At 58.2% G+C, this 14,051-nt stretch overlaps 1 protein-coding gene across 2 annotated transcripts; it reads right to left on the bottom strand.

The window, feature by feature from the left end:
• Positions 1-3,582: 3,582 nt before the first annotated feature.
• On the bottom strand, positions 3,583-13,986 carry SLC27A4 (solute carrier family 27 member 4). Of its 2 annotated transcripts, none has more exons than XM_072883206.1 (13): positions 13,822-13,986; positions 10,961-11,127; positions 9,896-10,290; positions 9,053-9,211; positions 8,615-8,684; positions 8,414-8,505; positions 7,773-7,882; positions 7,145-7,354; positions 6,767-6,893; positions 6,449-6,586; positions 6,122-6,286; positions 5,521-5,667; positions 3,583-5,260 (listed from the first exon to the last, which is right to left on the bottom strand). In XM_072883206.1, exons 2-13 carry the CDS (start codon positions 11,119-11,121, stop codon positions 5,103-5,105), a joined length of 1,932 nt encoding a protein of 643 aa, XP_072739307.1. In that variant the 5' UTR covers positions 11,122-11,127; positions 13,822-13,986; the 3' UTR covers positions 3,583-5,102. The 2 variants fall into 2 exon arrangements, with proteins under 2 accessions (XP_072739307.1, XP_072739309.1); XM_072883208.1 differs by lacking the exon at positions 13,822-13,986 and adding an exon at positions 12,184-12,307.
• Between the last annotated feature and the right edge of the window lie 65 nt (positions 13,987-14,051).

The following is a 14,051-nucleotide window of genomic DNA, read 5'->3' as shown; positions in this document are numbered from 1 at the left end:
GAAAGCTGCCGTCCCTTCCCTGCTGCACGCAGGATGACGAGACGCAGGCGCTCCCCACAAACCCTCATTTTGATGGAATCCCCTGCAACACAGCCCCTTCAAACTGGAGGGGGAGAAGCTGTCCCCGGCCCTGCTCCTGGTTACACTGGAACCACTCAGGGGAATCGCGTATTTCCATTTCTAAAGAGTGCGCCAAAGGATAGGCCCTTCTTTAGTCCAGAATATTTCCCTGTCGCTGCTTAAAGGCAAAGCTAGCTCGCCAGTGTGTGGAGGAGCGGGTGGCTGTCATTGTTTGGGAAGACTCCAGCACGCCAAGAGTGGCAGGAGGAGGCTGGAGAGATGCAGCGTTAAAGATTGTCACAGACTTTCTCAGCAGCAGAAATTAATTTCACCCAGAAAGGTCCTGAGCAGTTTGCAAAGCCCCTGCCTGCATTTAGGCTAAAATATGCTCCAGTTTTGCACAGCAAGCATGGCCTGGCTGAGCTGGACCTAGAGCTGGAAAGAGATGCTGATCAGAAAGTTGCAGCATTATTTTTCTTAATATTATTGTCACTGTCCAGGATGCAGGGTCTGGGAGAAGCAGTCATGTCCATGGTGAAAAGTACGTTTAGTTTGTAAAGCTCTTTGGCTTTGCTTAAATTAATAGGCTAATAATAACCCAGGAAAGGATTTTAATGTTTTCCTAACCTCATGCAAACAGCCTTTTAAGTATTTTAATTAAAAAAGAATAATACCTCATACTTTATATATAGTACTTCTATCTATATACAGCTGTTGAGCCAGACTTTAGCTTGTTGATCAAAGGAGAGAGATAAGTCTCGCAAGGTGTCTCTAATCAGAGAAAGAGGATTCAATTAACTTCTTCCTTAAAATTGCACAAATAAAAAGACATTTTAAAAAATCAGACTATGATTAAGCACTGGCTGCTTCTTTCCAAACACCTCTCTGCTGGAAGCATTTTGCCCCAGCATTGATCCCGGGCTCAGTACCGCATTTGCACTTGTATTCCTGGGCTGAGAGCTTCAGGGACGCTTGCACCTAGGCTTCACTTTTCCAGAGGAGCTGGGACTTTAAAAAGGCCCCGGGATTTCAACCCAAAGCTGACAGCCAGCGGAAGAACTCTAATTGGCGTAGCTGGGTTTTGCAGGGAGTCTCGAAGCATTGCCAAGTGCAACACAACCCTCCTCAGTAAGGACAAACACAGCGCAGAGGGTGAATTGTCCCCAGCCACCAGATCTCCAGCAGGGACCAGAGCTGCTGCTTTTAATCCTCCTGACGCCGCAGTGCTGTCAGCATCGCCAGGCAGGGTGGCTCCTTACAGCGTAACTCACAGCTACGAACACACCTTCATGGGGCTCCGCTCTCCCTGGGAAATCCGGCACGGAGGCGTGCGTACATGGTACGTGCACGCCCCAGCCCTCCAGCACAGCACCGTGCTCCGCTGGTACTGCTGAGCTCTGCAGGTCCCCTCTATCGAAGGTCTGCGTATCAGAGCCACCCGTGCAGTTTGCTGAGCCGTTTCCCAGTCATGCAGCACCCTCCATCTCCCCAGAACAGGAGCTCTCACTTTGGGGGGCCCTATCCTGCTCCTCTTGCCTGCACCCTGCAACTACAACCTTCCTCCTCCTCGCAGCCAGCTGGGAACGCAGGGCTCGGGGTGAGCTCCCTGCTATGCTCCGGCCAGGTCCCAGCCCCTCGGTTGCGTCGGCACCAGCAAGGGCTAAATCCTGCTCCTTGCACGGGCCTCAGCTGTGTCTATAATCCCCATCCATCTCCAAAACCCAACAATACAAGCCAGTCCCCACTTGGATGGGCTTACTTGCAAATAAATAGCAGTCATACTTCCATAACTTCCAAAGCTATTTGCACCTGTGTTTTAACAGGCAGTGCCCTGAATGCAGAATTTGCTTGGCTTTTTTAACCTAACCTGCTCTCAGACAGACGGAAAACACAGCGCTGAGCCTTGCCCCGTGGCCCCTCTTCCTTCAGAGCAGCTTTGTGTGCAGGGCAGCACAGCCATCTCTTCCAGGAAGGGAGAGCAGCGCTCCCGTATCCTCCTGTATCACTTCAAACCATCCATCTCCAGCCAACGACCCCCAGGGCTGACTTTGGGGGAGGCCAAACTTTCACCCGTTCCCTTTAGCAGGGAGCTGGGTGAGGCCGGGTGGTTTGGGTCGCTGCCCACCACCCGCACAGCACAACGGGGTGACCTCGGTGCTGCCAAAGTCTCCGCCAGACACAGGCTCGAGCCAGGAGGGGAACGCCGGCGCCTGGGATTGCTGCTGGCCTCACACCCAGCACGATCGCCTGTACCCAAAAATCCCTCTCCACCTCGGACAGGGTCTGACCTGTGTCCCCTGCGTGGGTGACCCCCCTGTCCAGCGCCCTGTCTCCCCCCCCTGCTTCCCAGGGCTCTGACCCCCCCGGGGGGGGGGCTGTGAGACCCCAGGGGAGCCCCTAAAGAGGTCACCCCTGAGGTGAGGCGTTTGCCGAGCCCAGCCCGCCCTCCACCGGCGGCTGCAAGAGGAACAGCGTCCAAAAGTGGGACTGGAGCATCTGCAGAGGCGGCAGCCATCGCTGTACACCCTGCACCAGCCCCCCGAGGCCAGGGGACACCCCCAGGCCCCTAAATATGAACCCCCGCAGGCAAAGGCACCTCGTCTGAAGGCTGAGCCCCGCGGGCACTGCAGGGCTGTGGGGATGAGGCCTGTTTTCCACCGAGCCGGGGGGCTGCTTTGGGACAGAGGCTGTCCCAGGAGCTGCGCCCTTCCAGGAGCAGCGTTGGGCCACGCTGCTCCACCACCCCGCGCTCCTCCCGTCCTCACCCGTCCCTGTCCCCACCTGGAGCTGGCTGCAGAGGTCAGATGCAGCTCCAAGCTGGGCCTTGCCCAGAGTCACTGTGTCCAGGGGATTGAATAAGCTAAAAGCTTTAATTTTAGTTTGAGATGCTGGAGAAGCCATCAATTTGAGCATACCTGAAGGTGCATCTGGTATATAATGGATGCAAATTTCCAGCACTTTTCTCATGGTGCCTCTTGCCAGGCAACACACTTCACCCAGGCTCATGCAAGACATTTCTCCCTGGTACCCACGTACCATGAAGGAGCCGGTTTCTCCTGTCCCCAGGGTTGGATGCAGAGGATCAAAAAGATGGTTGTGGCAGTGAGGGAAGGGGAACGGGCACCAAAAAACTTGTCTTCAAGGACAGAAATGAGCTGCGAGGTTAAGCATGGCCAAACATGAAGAGAAGCAGCAGGAAGAGGAAAGAAGGAACAGGAGAGGGGTGGAGGAGCCAGATGTGCCAGGATAAACGGGGAGAACTGGGCCAGGACGAAATGGGATGGCAACGCTGAGAACAGGACCAGGAGAAAGGGGGAGTGGGGACTCGGTGGAGGGGTCTGGGGTCTCATCAATAGGTTGTTTTCACACAGGCATCAAACCCAGCAGCAAGGGGCTTGCTTCCCCCTGCTCCGAAATGAGCTAAAGTCCACACAGGGAGATCGTGCTCTGGAGTGGCAGTTCCCAGTTCCCAAACCAGCACTGTCCCCCACCTCCCCACACGGAGAGGACTGTGCAAGGAAGAGTTAGGAAACTCCAATGTAGCCCATACTCGTGTTTAATCGTAAGGACAGGACAGACTGGGGCAGGCAGATACGTTGGTGTGGAAGCACAGCTAGAAGAGCAGACACACCCTGCCCTCACAAAAGCATAAAAACAAATCATAAAAAAAAAGAAGAACAACCCCCAACCCAGAGTTTTCTCTGGAACAGACATTTCTGCGTGGTCTCCAAAGACTGGAATCGGACAGCGCAGCTAAGGCTGTTTTACATCAGACACAACGCGGGGAATCCATATAGCGCAAGTCAGGTGTTTAACATGGACATTTCAGTTCGGGGCCCATCTCCTGCGGTAGAGACAGGGAGGGCTCTCGCGGGAAGGGATGCAGAGCATGTGAAGTCAGGCTCTCACAGAGACCACCCTCCGGAGGACCTTCTCTCCCCTAGGCAAGTTGCCTCCTGCATTCAGGGCACAGGCATTGCAGGAGGAAAGTCCCGAGAGCTGCTCCTTGGTGCTGAGTACATCTAAGCAAAGGCAAACCAGGCCCTTCATCCCACTCTCCCACCTGCTTTCTGCAAGGAAGAAGGTGCACGAAACAAGGCTGCATCCACGAAAGGTGAAAGTAAGAGACCCAGAGAAGTGTCCACAAGACAGCGGGGCTGGCTCATGTCCTTCACCACAGAGCAAGGCCACAAGGACATACATGGCTGCACCCATGCTGGAAGAGGAGAATCAGTCCCAGATGAGCGGCCCATCTCCCTGTGAGAGAAAAGGGCTCTCCAAGAGAGGACAGGTCTGGGCTGCTCCTCCACCTACTGCACAAACCCGGGACACATTCAAAAGTACAGACAATAAATTAAGATTGGGAAAAAAAAAAAAGTCAGCGTGTATAATATATATATATATATAATATAATATAATGTGCGTGTGATTGTGAAAAATAGAAATGTCATCCCCAGGAGAGAGCAAGGCATGGCAGAAACACATCCCTGTCCCTCTCCCGAACCCAGCACTACCCTGCTCCCCTGATTCACAGCAGAAACACACCAGCAGGGCCATGCAGGGGACAGGGGTTGCGCCTGGCACCCAGCTTCCCTCTGCCAGCAGGGGTCCTGTGCCAAGGAGGAGCTGGCTGCTTGGTGGAGGAGTGGGGAAAGAGCCCAGCACTGGTCCCTTCATGGCCTTCACAAGGAAGGGCTGCTGCAGGCAGGAAAAGGGAGGGAAAGACAGGAAAAGCAAAGTGGAATGGCAGGGGCACCCCACCCCTCCTCAACTGGCCGGGGCCCTGCCCCTCCTGTGGCACGGGACCACCACCGCTGTACCAAGTAGAAAATAAAGCCATAATGAGTCTATGCTTTGGTATGTAACCATCCCCCTCCCCTCAGTCCCCCCTGTATTCCCCCAAACCATTATCGGTAAAACTTGTCAAATAAAATCTCTAGCGTGCCTTTATATCGCTCCTTGAACCTTTTCTTCCCCAGCGCCTGCCTTGCCCCCATCTCCCCAGCAGGATTCGGGGAGGTGCCTTGCTTGAGCCCCACCAGTTACAGCTTCTGCTGTCCCAAATGGATCCTGCCGAATGCTGCCTGGTCCAATGGCAGGTAGCGGCCTTGCCTGGCGTCCAGGAAGTACAACCTGTCCTTCACCAGCGCAGGGTCAAAGCCCTGCTTCCGCAGCTCCGTCTTCTGGAACTTGTAAGTGCCTGGAGTGGGGAGAGAAGAAGGAATGAGGGGTCATCGGCCGCACACGCTCCCATCCCCACCGCCCCCATGCTGCCCCAGACCCAGCTTTGCACCCCCACGCCTCCAAACCATCAGAGGAACTGGCTAGGGGCTCTATGGGGCAGAGGGGCTCTATGGGGCAGAGGGGCTCCATCCTGACCCTACCGCAGATCAGCCTCCGTAACCGGGTCCCCCCCCGCCCAGCTCCATGCCCAGTGCGAGCATGCATGCTGCGGCTCACTTGTCTTGGAGACTTCATGCAGGAACCGCAGGAAGACAGGCCGCGCGTACAGCGGCAGGGCCTTTTTCAGCTCGCTGGCAAAGAATTCTAGGTCACAGGAGTTTTCTGGGTCGGCGATGGCTGCCATTCCCGCCTTCCCTTCAATCCCTAAGAGGCAGAGAAGAAGGGAGAGCACTAAGACACACTATCCCTGTAGCATCATCTCCCTCTGTGCTGCACCAGCAAGGCCTCTGGCACAGACCCCGCTTTGTACCAAAGCGCTGGTGCATCCAGCTGTGTCACCGGCTGTGTCACCACCCCGTGGCTAAGGCTACCAGCGACACCCTGCGGTCACGGTCACCTCCTCCCAGAAGAGGCACTTGCAGCCTGTCCAGAAAGGACGCAGGGTCCTTCCAAACCAGCCAGAATCAGACCAAAGCTTGAGAGAGGGAAGGAACCCTCTGTTTCCTGCTAGGCACATCCCCGGTGGCCTCTTCCCAGCTCACCCATGGGGAGCCTCAGTCCAGCCTCTTGCAAAAGGACATATCGATCCAGATGTGCAGGACACGGTCACATTCAAGTGCCGGAGGCCCCCCTGATCATCCTTTCCCCTCTCAGCTACCTGGGATCTCCACCCCATAAACCACCACGTCTGTCAGGTTGAGGATGCGGCTCAGCGTCCCCTCCACCTCTGTGGTGGAGACATTCTCCCCCTTCCAGCGGAATGTGTCCCCAGTGCGGTCCCGGAAGTACATGTAGCCATACTTGTCCATCACCAGGACATCCCCTACAGGAAAGTGAGGAACAGGCAAAAAATGGGGTGTCAGAAGAGCTAGGAGCAACCCTGGAGCATCTCAGGGCAGTGCCACTAGCCTGGGACAGCCTCCACACTTACTCGGGTACCCTTCTCCTCCGCTCTTGGCAGACAGAAGGGCCCTGCTTGCCTCACCTGTGAGATAGGCAGCATCCCCTTTTGTAAACACGTCCTTGGCGATTTTCTTGTTGGTGGCTGACTGATTCAGGTAGCCATCAAAGTGCTGCAAGGGGTTGCTCTTGACAATGCGGCCCACCAGCTGCCCCGGCTCTCCTGCAGGGAGAAAAGAGGGGATGAAGGGGGGAAGCAACCACCCGCACCCAAGCAAAAAGGGTGTTTAATGGGGTTGGTGGGGTTTAACTGAGCAGAGACTCAAACCTAGGTAAATTATCTTGAAGTATCAGGAAAGACTCGCACAGGGCTGAGGAGACTTATCCCTGTGGTTGCCCTCACCTGGTTTGCAGCGGATACAGACACCATCCGGTCCCCGGATCAGCTCCATGGTGTCTTCATCCACCCGCACCAAGCCAATGGGGTACACGTCTGGTAGGATCCTGCTGTTGAAGCCGCATGACCCAACCTAAGACAGAAAGAGCTCAGAGCCGTGGGTAGCAGGGACATCTCTCCCACCCTGAGCCTGCTGCCCACGCACATCCAGGATACCAGAGAGCTGGCACTGCGCAACAGCAGCCAAAACCCCTCTGGGTGGATGGCAACCCCCGCAAAGCCTTCTGGAGCAAGAAACCAGGAGCAAACAGCCTGTCTGGGCTTCCAACCCTGCCCAGGCCAGCGGGCACCCTCTGGGACACGGAGATGGTAGTGGAGCCTTACATTGTTGTCAAAGTTTCCCAGGCTGCAGTTGCACTCGGTGGCCCCATAGAACTCAGCCACCTGGGCGATGCCAAAGCGGGCCATGAACTCCTGCCAGATGGAGGCACGCAGCCCGTTGCCAAGTGCCATGCGCACCCGGTGCTGCTGCTCCACCTCCTGGTACGGCTGGTTCAGCAGGTAGCGGCAGATCTCCCCGATGTACTGCACAATCTGGGAGGGATGGAGAGGAAAGACTCACTAGGACCCAGGACGTTTGGGGTTTCCTCAGGGCAGGTAAGAATGGCACAATACACCCAAAGTCCCCTAAAGAGGCCGCATTAAAACCCAGGAGTCCTACTAGCTTGTCTGGTGCCTGTCCCTCCCCGGTTAACCCACAGACTCCTCCAGTCTGTGAAACCTCTCTGAGACCTCCTGGCTAATGCTGGAGCATGGGAAGGGTTTGGACACGTGGAGTTACCACCCCAGGTGGGAAGGACACAGCCCCACCACCTTGGAAGGTGGTTTGGGATGGACAGGCAGAACCGGTCCAGGCCTCCCCCTCTTCCAGTGGCTGGGCTCTCCCCAGCACAGCACAGATCCCCAGGCTCCGCTCCCCAGTCCCGTCTGGCCCCTTGCCTCACAGCCTCACCGTGCAGTTGTATTTCACGCAGTCCTCCCAAAAGTGCGAGGCCGAGAACTTCTTGCGGATGACAATCGTCATGCCCTGCAGCAGGCACTGCCCGACCCCCACGATGTTCCCTGCGGAGAGGCAGCCAGGGGAGCCCTCAGTCCCCAGACACCTCCAGCCCAGCCCACTCAGGAAAAGGTCTGGCAGGGCAAGGCGGAGGCCATGTGCTGGCTCACCGCAGATGGGTGTTCACCTAGCCGAAGCCCCCAGGACCACAGGCACTGGGGAGGAGACGTGTGGCAACAAGATCTGGGGCAGCGCTTTGCACCTAAACATCCCAGCATGTCTCAGCCAGCCAGGTGGGCACCGCTTCCCCTTCCCCCTGACTTTCCACATGGAGCAATAATAAGGTGCAGCTATTCCAAAGCCAGGCTAGGAGCTGGGATAACCCCCCACACTCACACTCCCCACTCCAAAGGTCAGCCAGATCGATTCTTGGCTCCCAGGGGAAGAGCAGAAAGCCTCGGTCAGACACTGCCAGCAGCAGCCAGCTCCTACTCAACATGGAGATCACTGCTGCACCAGCCTCCAGCCTGAGCCCTGGGCTTGGCTGGGGGGAAGAGACAGTCCCAGCACGCAGGGCCCTGTACGGCACACGTTACCTGCAGCATGGTAGAGCGGGAGGCAGTCGTACATCACATCATCAGGCCTCATGCGAAAACCGTAAAAAACTAAGCTGGACATGCGGAAGTACCTGGGGCAGGAGGGTGAAGGGACATGTCAGCAGCTGGGCCAGAGGCGCTGTGCTAGGACAGGGCAGAGCTGAGCTCTGTCCTCCCCCAAGCCCCTGCCCACGGCCTTACCGGCAGTTCACCACAATAGCAGCCTTGGGCAGCCCCGTCGTGCCAGAGGTGTAGATGTAGAAGAGTTTATCTGGAGAGCAATGAGGAGGCAAGGTCACATACCCAATCTAGGAGCCGGCTGAACCAGGAGCAGGGGACAAGTCAAATTTATGCACTCTGCTCACTCCAGCTGAGCCAAAACTTTATGTGACAGCACCAAGAACATGCCGTCTTCACCCTGGGCAGATGAGGTCTGTTGGACACATGGAGGGCACGACAGGGTACTGCTCCACACAGGGCTGGGCTTCAGACACCAGAGTAATACCCATCCCAAACACCCCCAGCCCTGCTGCAGACATCTGCCATTGGCATCCTGAGCAGACGTTCTTGCCAGTGTTGTAACTGGCTGATCCGCAAAAACACCACCACAAGTTTGGCCCCCAAGAGCTGACCACATACCAAGAAAGCCCTTATCAGGGGGGGTTGGCTGGTGCCGCTGGGCCATCTGCAGGAGGGGATCCAGGTGTTTCGCACCAGGAAGTGCAGACTCGGGGCTTCCTTCCCCGGACCAGAAGAGATGGATAGATTTCTCCAGGGAGGGCTGCACTTCCTGCATTGCTGAGAAAGAAAAGAGGGGAGATGGAGAAAGACTATAGAGTGGTTACAGCACAGAGACCCCGTGCCCTCCCAGTCTCAGGGAGACACTGCCCCAGGTAGCAGTAGCCTCACTGTGCTCAGCAGAGTCCCCAAAGGGCTGACAACCATCCCAGGTGGATGTCGTTCCCATGATTAACAGATGCTGGGGCCACAGCCCAGGCCTCTTCAGGGACTAGAAGATCCTGTTCTCCACCTCTCCCCAGCCAAAACCGCTCTGGTGCCAAGAGGTCTGTTGGCACCATCAACCTCAGAGGCGTGGGCTGAAACACACGAGGAGCTGGAGCCAAGGTGCTGCAGGGATGTGGCTAACAGCCACGGAGAGCAAGGGGAGGCTCGTCCCGTGCAGCGGGGCAGGCCCAGCCCAGCCCAGGGCTCCACACAGGGGATGGACCCGAGAGGCACAAGGAATGATCCTCACACCCAGGCTGGCCTGCTTGGGAACCAGACAGCACTGGACTCCAGATCCTGCCCAGCTCCAGATCCTGCCCAGTGGCCAAAGGGACCAACAAGAAAAAAAATAGATCCAGTTCCAACTGTCCACTCTTTTCCAGATCCCTGCTCTGTGGTGGGCAGGAAAGGAGCACTGAAATCCACTGACAGCGCCCCCGAGTTCAGAGCACCCCGATGCACCTGCCTGCCCCTCACCTTCCATCATCTCCACCCCAAAAACCACAGCCTTGGAGTTGGAGATGGTGATGCAGTGCAGCAAGGCCTCCATGCGCAGGTGGGAATTCACGAGGGCGGTCTCCACCCCAATCTTGGCCAAGCCGAGCCACAGCCCCACATACTGATTGCGGGACTCCATGAAAAGAGCCACCACGTCACCAGAGCGGAAGCCTTGGCCGTGGAAAAAATTGGCCACCCGATTGGAGTACTCATCCAGCTGCTGGAAGGTCCAGCTCTCGCCCGTGCCTTGGAAGATCAGCGCTGTCTTCTCTGGATACTTGCTTGCAGTCTTCTGGAAGATCTTGGCGATTGTGTTCTTCTCTCTCACGTGCCTCCATACCTGCCACTTCACCCGCAACAGGACAAGCCCCGTGCTGCCAAAGGAAGGGGAGCAAGAGGGCAGCTGCTCAGTGACCCCTGCAAAACCACTTCCTCCAGCAAAGCCAGCACAGCACAAGGACCATGTTAGGAGCTGCAATAGCCCAGCACTGCTCCAGGCCCTACTCTAGGTCAGCAGCAGCTCTGGGTGCTCCCCTGAGCCATGTGGACATAGGCAGAGGTCCTCTGCAAATATTCTTATAGCCAGGAACTGATGGAGGCCAGGGAGAGATGTGTTTTGGAAGGCTGCAGATAGGGATGTCCCCGATCAAAGGGGCATCTTTGAGCCTCAGGTGCTCTCCAAGAGGTGCCACCACTCCCTCCCCACAAATCCTTGCTAGGAGCTGACACAGCCTGGTACCAACTCAGAACTGACCCTGAACAGGCATCTGGTGCCACACCACCAGCTTTAGGGACAGGGTGAAGTACAAGGACAGTCACTAGACTTCAAGCTCAGCTGAAATCTATCTTTCCTGTGAAAACTTTGCCCGAGAGTTTGGAGCCACCCAGGCGCAGCAGAGGGATATCTCCTTCCAACTGGGCTAGGTGCCAGCAGAAACCCAGGGTTGTGCAAGGAGCTGGGGGCTGCACTCACACATACACCGGGGCAGAGCAGTGGGCCATGGGAAGGGTGGATGGTTGGGCCATCCCAGCCTGGACACCTACGTGACGTCCCTTCGTATTGTCTTGATGAGTATGAGGAAGAAGTCCCATCCGCCGGATCCCAGGTAGAAGATGAAGAGAGCGGGGATGGCCTGGGCCCAGGACAGTTCCAGACTGACCCTGAAGAACAGCAGCAGTGCTGCAAAAGCAGCCAGACGCAGCATTGTGGCCTGCAGAGAGAGAGAAACCACGGCCATCAACCCATGCACACTGGACTCGGCGATAACGAACCCAGGGGCGGGGGATGCGTTAGCAGACCCCAATTTCCTGGATGAGGTCCCTGAGTCACCTCCTGGCAGTGAGGACGTAACCCAGCAGCCCAGAGCTCCCACAGATGTAATTTTACCGGACCTTGGAGATGGCCTCCAATTAAGCCACCAGCACAGCACTGCTTAGTGCCAGCTGAGAGCCCGGCCATTCCCACCTGGGGAGCCACATCCTGCACACCAGCCAGGGGCACGGCCGCGCCCCAGCGGCATGAGATGTAGGATAAAGCCACTTCATGGATGTGGGAGCAGAGTCACAGCAGGAGACCTTGTACAGATGTTTGGCAGGCACCAGGACGATGCCAGGCAGGGCTGGCTCAGCCCCTCACATCCAGCCTGACAAAGCCCAGCCCCAAATTCCTCCCTACCCCAAAGATCCCTCCATCCCCATAACCCAGGTCTCCCTGTCCCCCAGCACCAGCTCTCCTGTATGCCTGGCTCTGGGACAGCCAGCACGGCTGGTGGGAGAGCGCAGCTTCACACGTTCCCTGACACAGCTCAGACAGGAACAGGGACAGGAAACTCAGTCCTTTGAGCTCTGCTCGTGTTTGCAAACCCTTGTGTCGGTGGGCAGTTTCCTGGCCTGGCTCTGCTGGAGACGTTGCCAGAGCGGGCTGGGGACAAGGCCAGGCACAGGCATGCCCTGGCCAGGCTGGAGTGGGCAGAACAAGGGCTGTCACTGCTGCCAGGAGCACCCAGACCCCTGCCCCATGCCCTATGGACAGCGACTCAGTCTCTGGTACTTGTTCCCCAAAACCAGCACCTCTGTCCCCATCCCAAACACACCCTAGATGTGGCTCTGAGACCCGCAGGAGACCACGATCTAGCAAAGGCTCTTTTTGGGTGACAGCATTGGGCAGAGGAAAGTGACAGTGATGTGACCCTCGCAGCTCAAGGGCTCCTAGATAAAACTGGTCCTTCCTGGCATGGACACAGGCTGAAGAGGAAGGAAACACTCACATCATTTCCCTTTCCCTCTTGAAGGTGGATTCACTGCTCCGAAGCTGGCAGCCCTGGGTGGGCTCTGCCTCAGGTGGTGGGGCCAGGAGCCACACTTGTGGCTTTCCCTCTACTCCGTGCAGTTCCCCCAGGTCTGGGAAGCCTCTGTGGATTTGGTACGAGATGTTGGCAGGGTGGGAGCCAAGGCAGTGCCACATGGTCCCTGTGCCCTGGCATGTCACGCAGACTGTCTCACCTCCGAGCTGTGCCACTGGCAGCAGGCAGGGATGCACCAGAACACAGGATGCCACTCCCAGGTGGGGGCCTGGGGACACCCTCCCATGCACAGCCCCTGCCCAGAGATCCCCCCTCATGCCAGCAGCCTCTGAGCTCTCTCCACCAAACACCTCCCAGGCCTGAGGTCCCACAACACAGTCCCTCAGCCTTTTAGCAGGGCAGGACCCCCTGCATTTTTGCCTGGAAGCCTCTCTCTGCAGTTAAACAGGGCAACTGTCAGATCACCATCAAACTACTATGCCTCGGCCAAGACCTGGCCCCTTCATTACAAGCTCACATCAAACAGACAGATGTGGAGAGCCGGCAGTGGGGTAGCCACACTCTGTGTGGGCAGCAAGGTGCTTAATCTCCTACTTGAAGGCAAGACAGGCCCAGACAGGCCCCTGTTACCCTCTGCTCACTTCTCTGCCTCACACCGGCATGCCCGGTGCCTCCCGACGAGAGATAACTGGTACATTACCGAGAGATAACCGTTGCATTACTGCCAGAGACCTCCAGCCCTGCCGTTAAGGATTCAGGTGTTGTCTAGCTGCATCAGCACAGAGAAAATTAAGACCTGCCTGTAGCTCCACAGCCAGCGGGCACGACGGCAAACCACAGGGATCCATCACCTGGGGGCACAGAGGCCCGAGGAGAGCTGGGGAGAGGGACCACCCTGGGGACCAGGTCACAGTGGGGGGACAACAGGCAGGCGACCGGGCTCCAAGAAGCCCCAGCACTAATGGTCAAGCTCTAGGGGCTGGGAGATCCCTGGAGGCATCTCTCCAGCATGAGCAGCTTGGGAGGCACCTGTCCCCCCCACTTGGCCCTGGGCAGGGTGATGGGGATGAGTCCGCCGGCCCCGGGGAAGGATGGGGAGGGCAAAACAGGGGGACCCCATTTCGCCCTCCCCGTCCTTCCCCGGGGCCGGCGGGCTCATCCCCCGCAGGGAGGACGAGCAGCACAGCCCCAGCCCCAGCCCCAGCCCCATCTGAGAGGGCAAAAGGACCGGGAGACCCATGAGGGCCTCACGCCGGGGCTGCAGCCGGAACCCTCCTCCCCTAACCCCGGCCAGGCCCGGGAACCGCCCGGGAAGAGCCAGTATCCGCAGGGGGAGCCCCGCAGGCCGCTGAGGAGGAGGCCCACAGCGCCTCGTGAGGAGATGGTGGGGCTGAGGAGCCCCGGTACCGCCCGCGCTGCCTCATGAGGAGACCGGGAGGCTGAGGGACCCCGGTACCGCCCGCAGGGCCGCGGCGCCTCATGAGGAGACCGTGGGCCGCGGCGGCCCCGCCCGGCCGCCCGCGGGGAGGCAGCGTGGCCGCCGCGGCGGGGCAGAGCGACGCCGGGAGGTCACGGAGGGGGAGGACGGTGCCGCGCTCTTACCGGGCTCCGGTGCGTCCGCTGCGGCCCGGCCACCTGCAGCGGGAGCGGGAGCGGGGCCCGCCCGCCGCTGCGGCACGGGGCGGGGCGCGCAGCGCGGCCCGCCGGGAGTTGTAGTCCCGCCCGGCGCCACCGCTTCGGCCCCGCGGCGACGGGCGCGGTCCGGGGCAACGGCGGGGCTCGGGGCGGAGCGGGGCGCGGGGCGGCGCGGCGCGGCGGGAAGAGGCGGTGAG

Source organism: Ciconia boyciana, chromosome 18 (assembly GCF_034638445.1).
Source record: "Ciconia boyciana chromosome 18, ASM3463844v1, whole genome shotgun sequence".
NCBI classification, from domain to species: domain Eukaryota; kingdom Metazoa; phylum Chordata; class Aves; order Ciconiiformes; family Ciconiidae; genus Ciconia; species Ciconia boyciana.
Note: the sequence above shows the minus strand (reverse complement) of the source record. Positions and strands in the feature narration are given on the sequence as shown.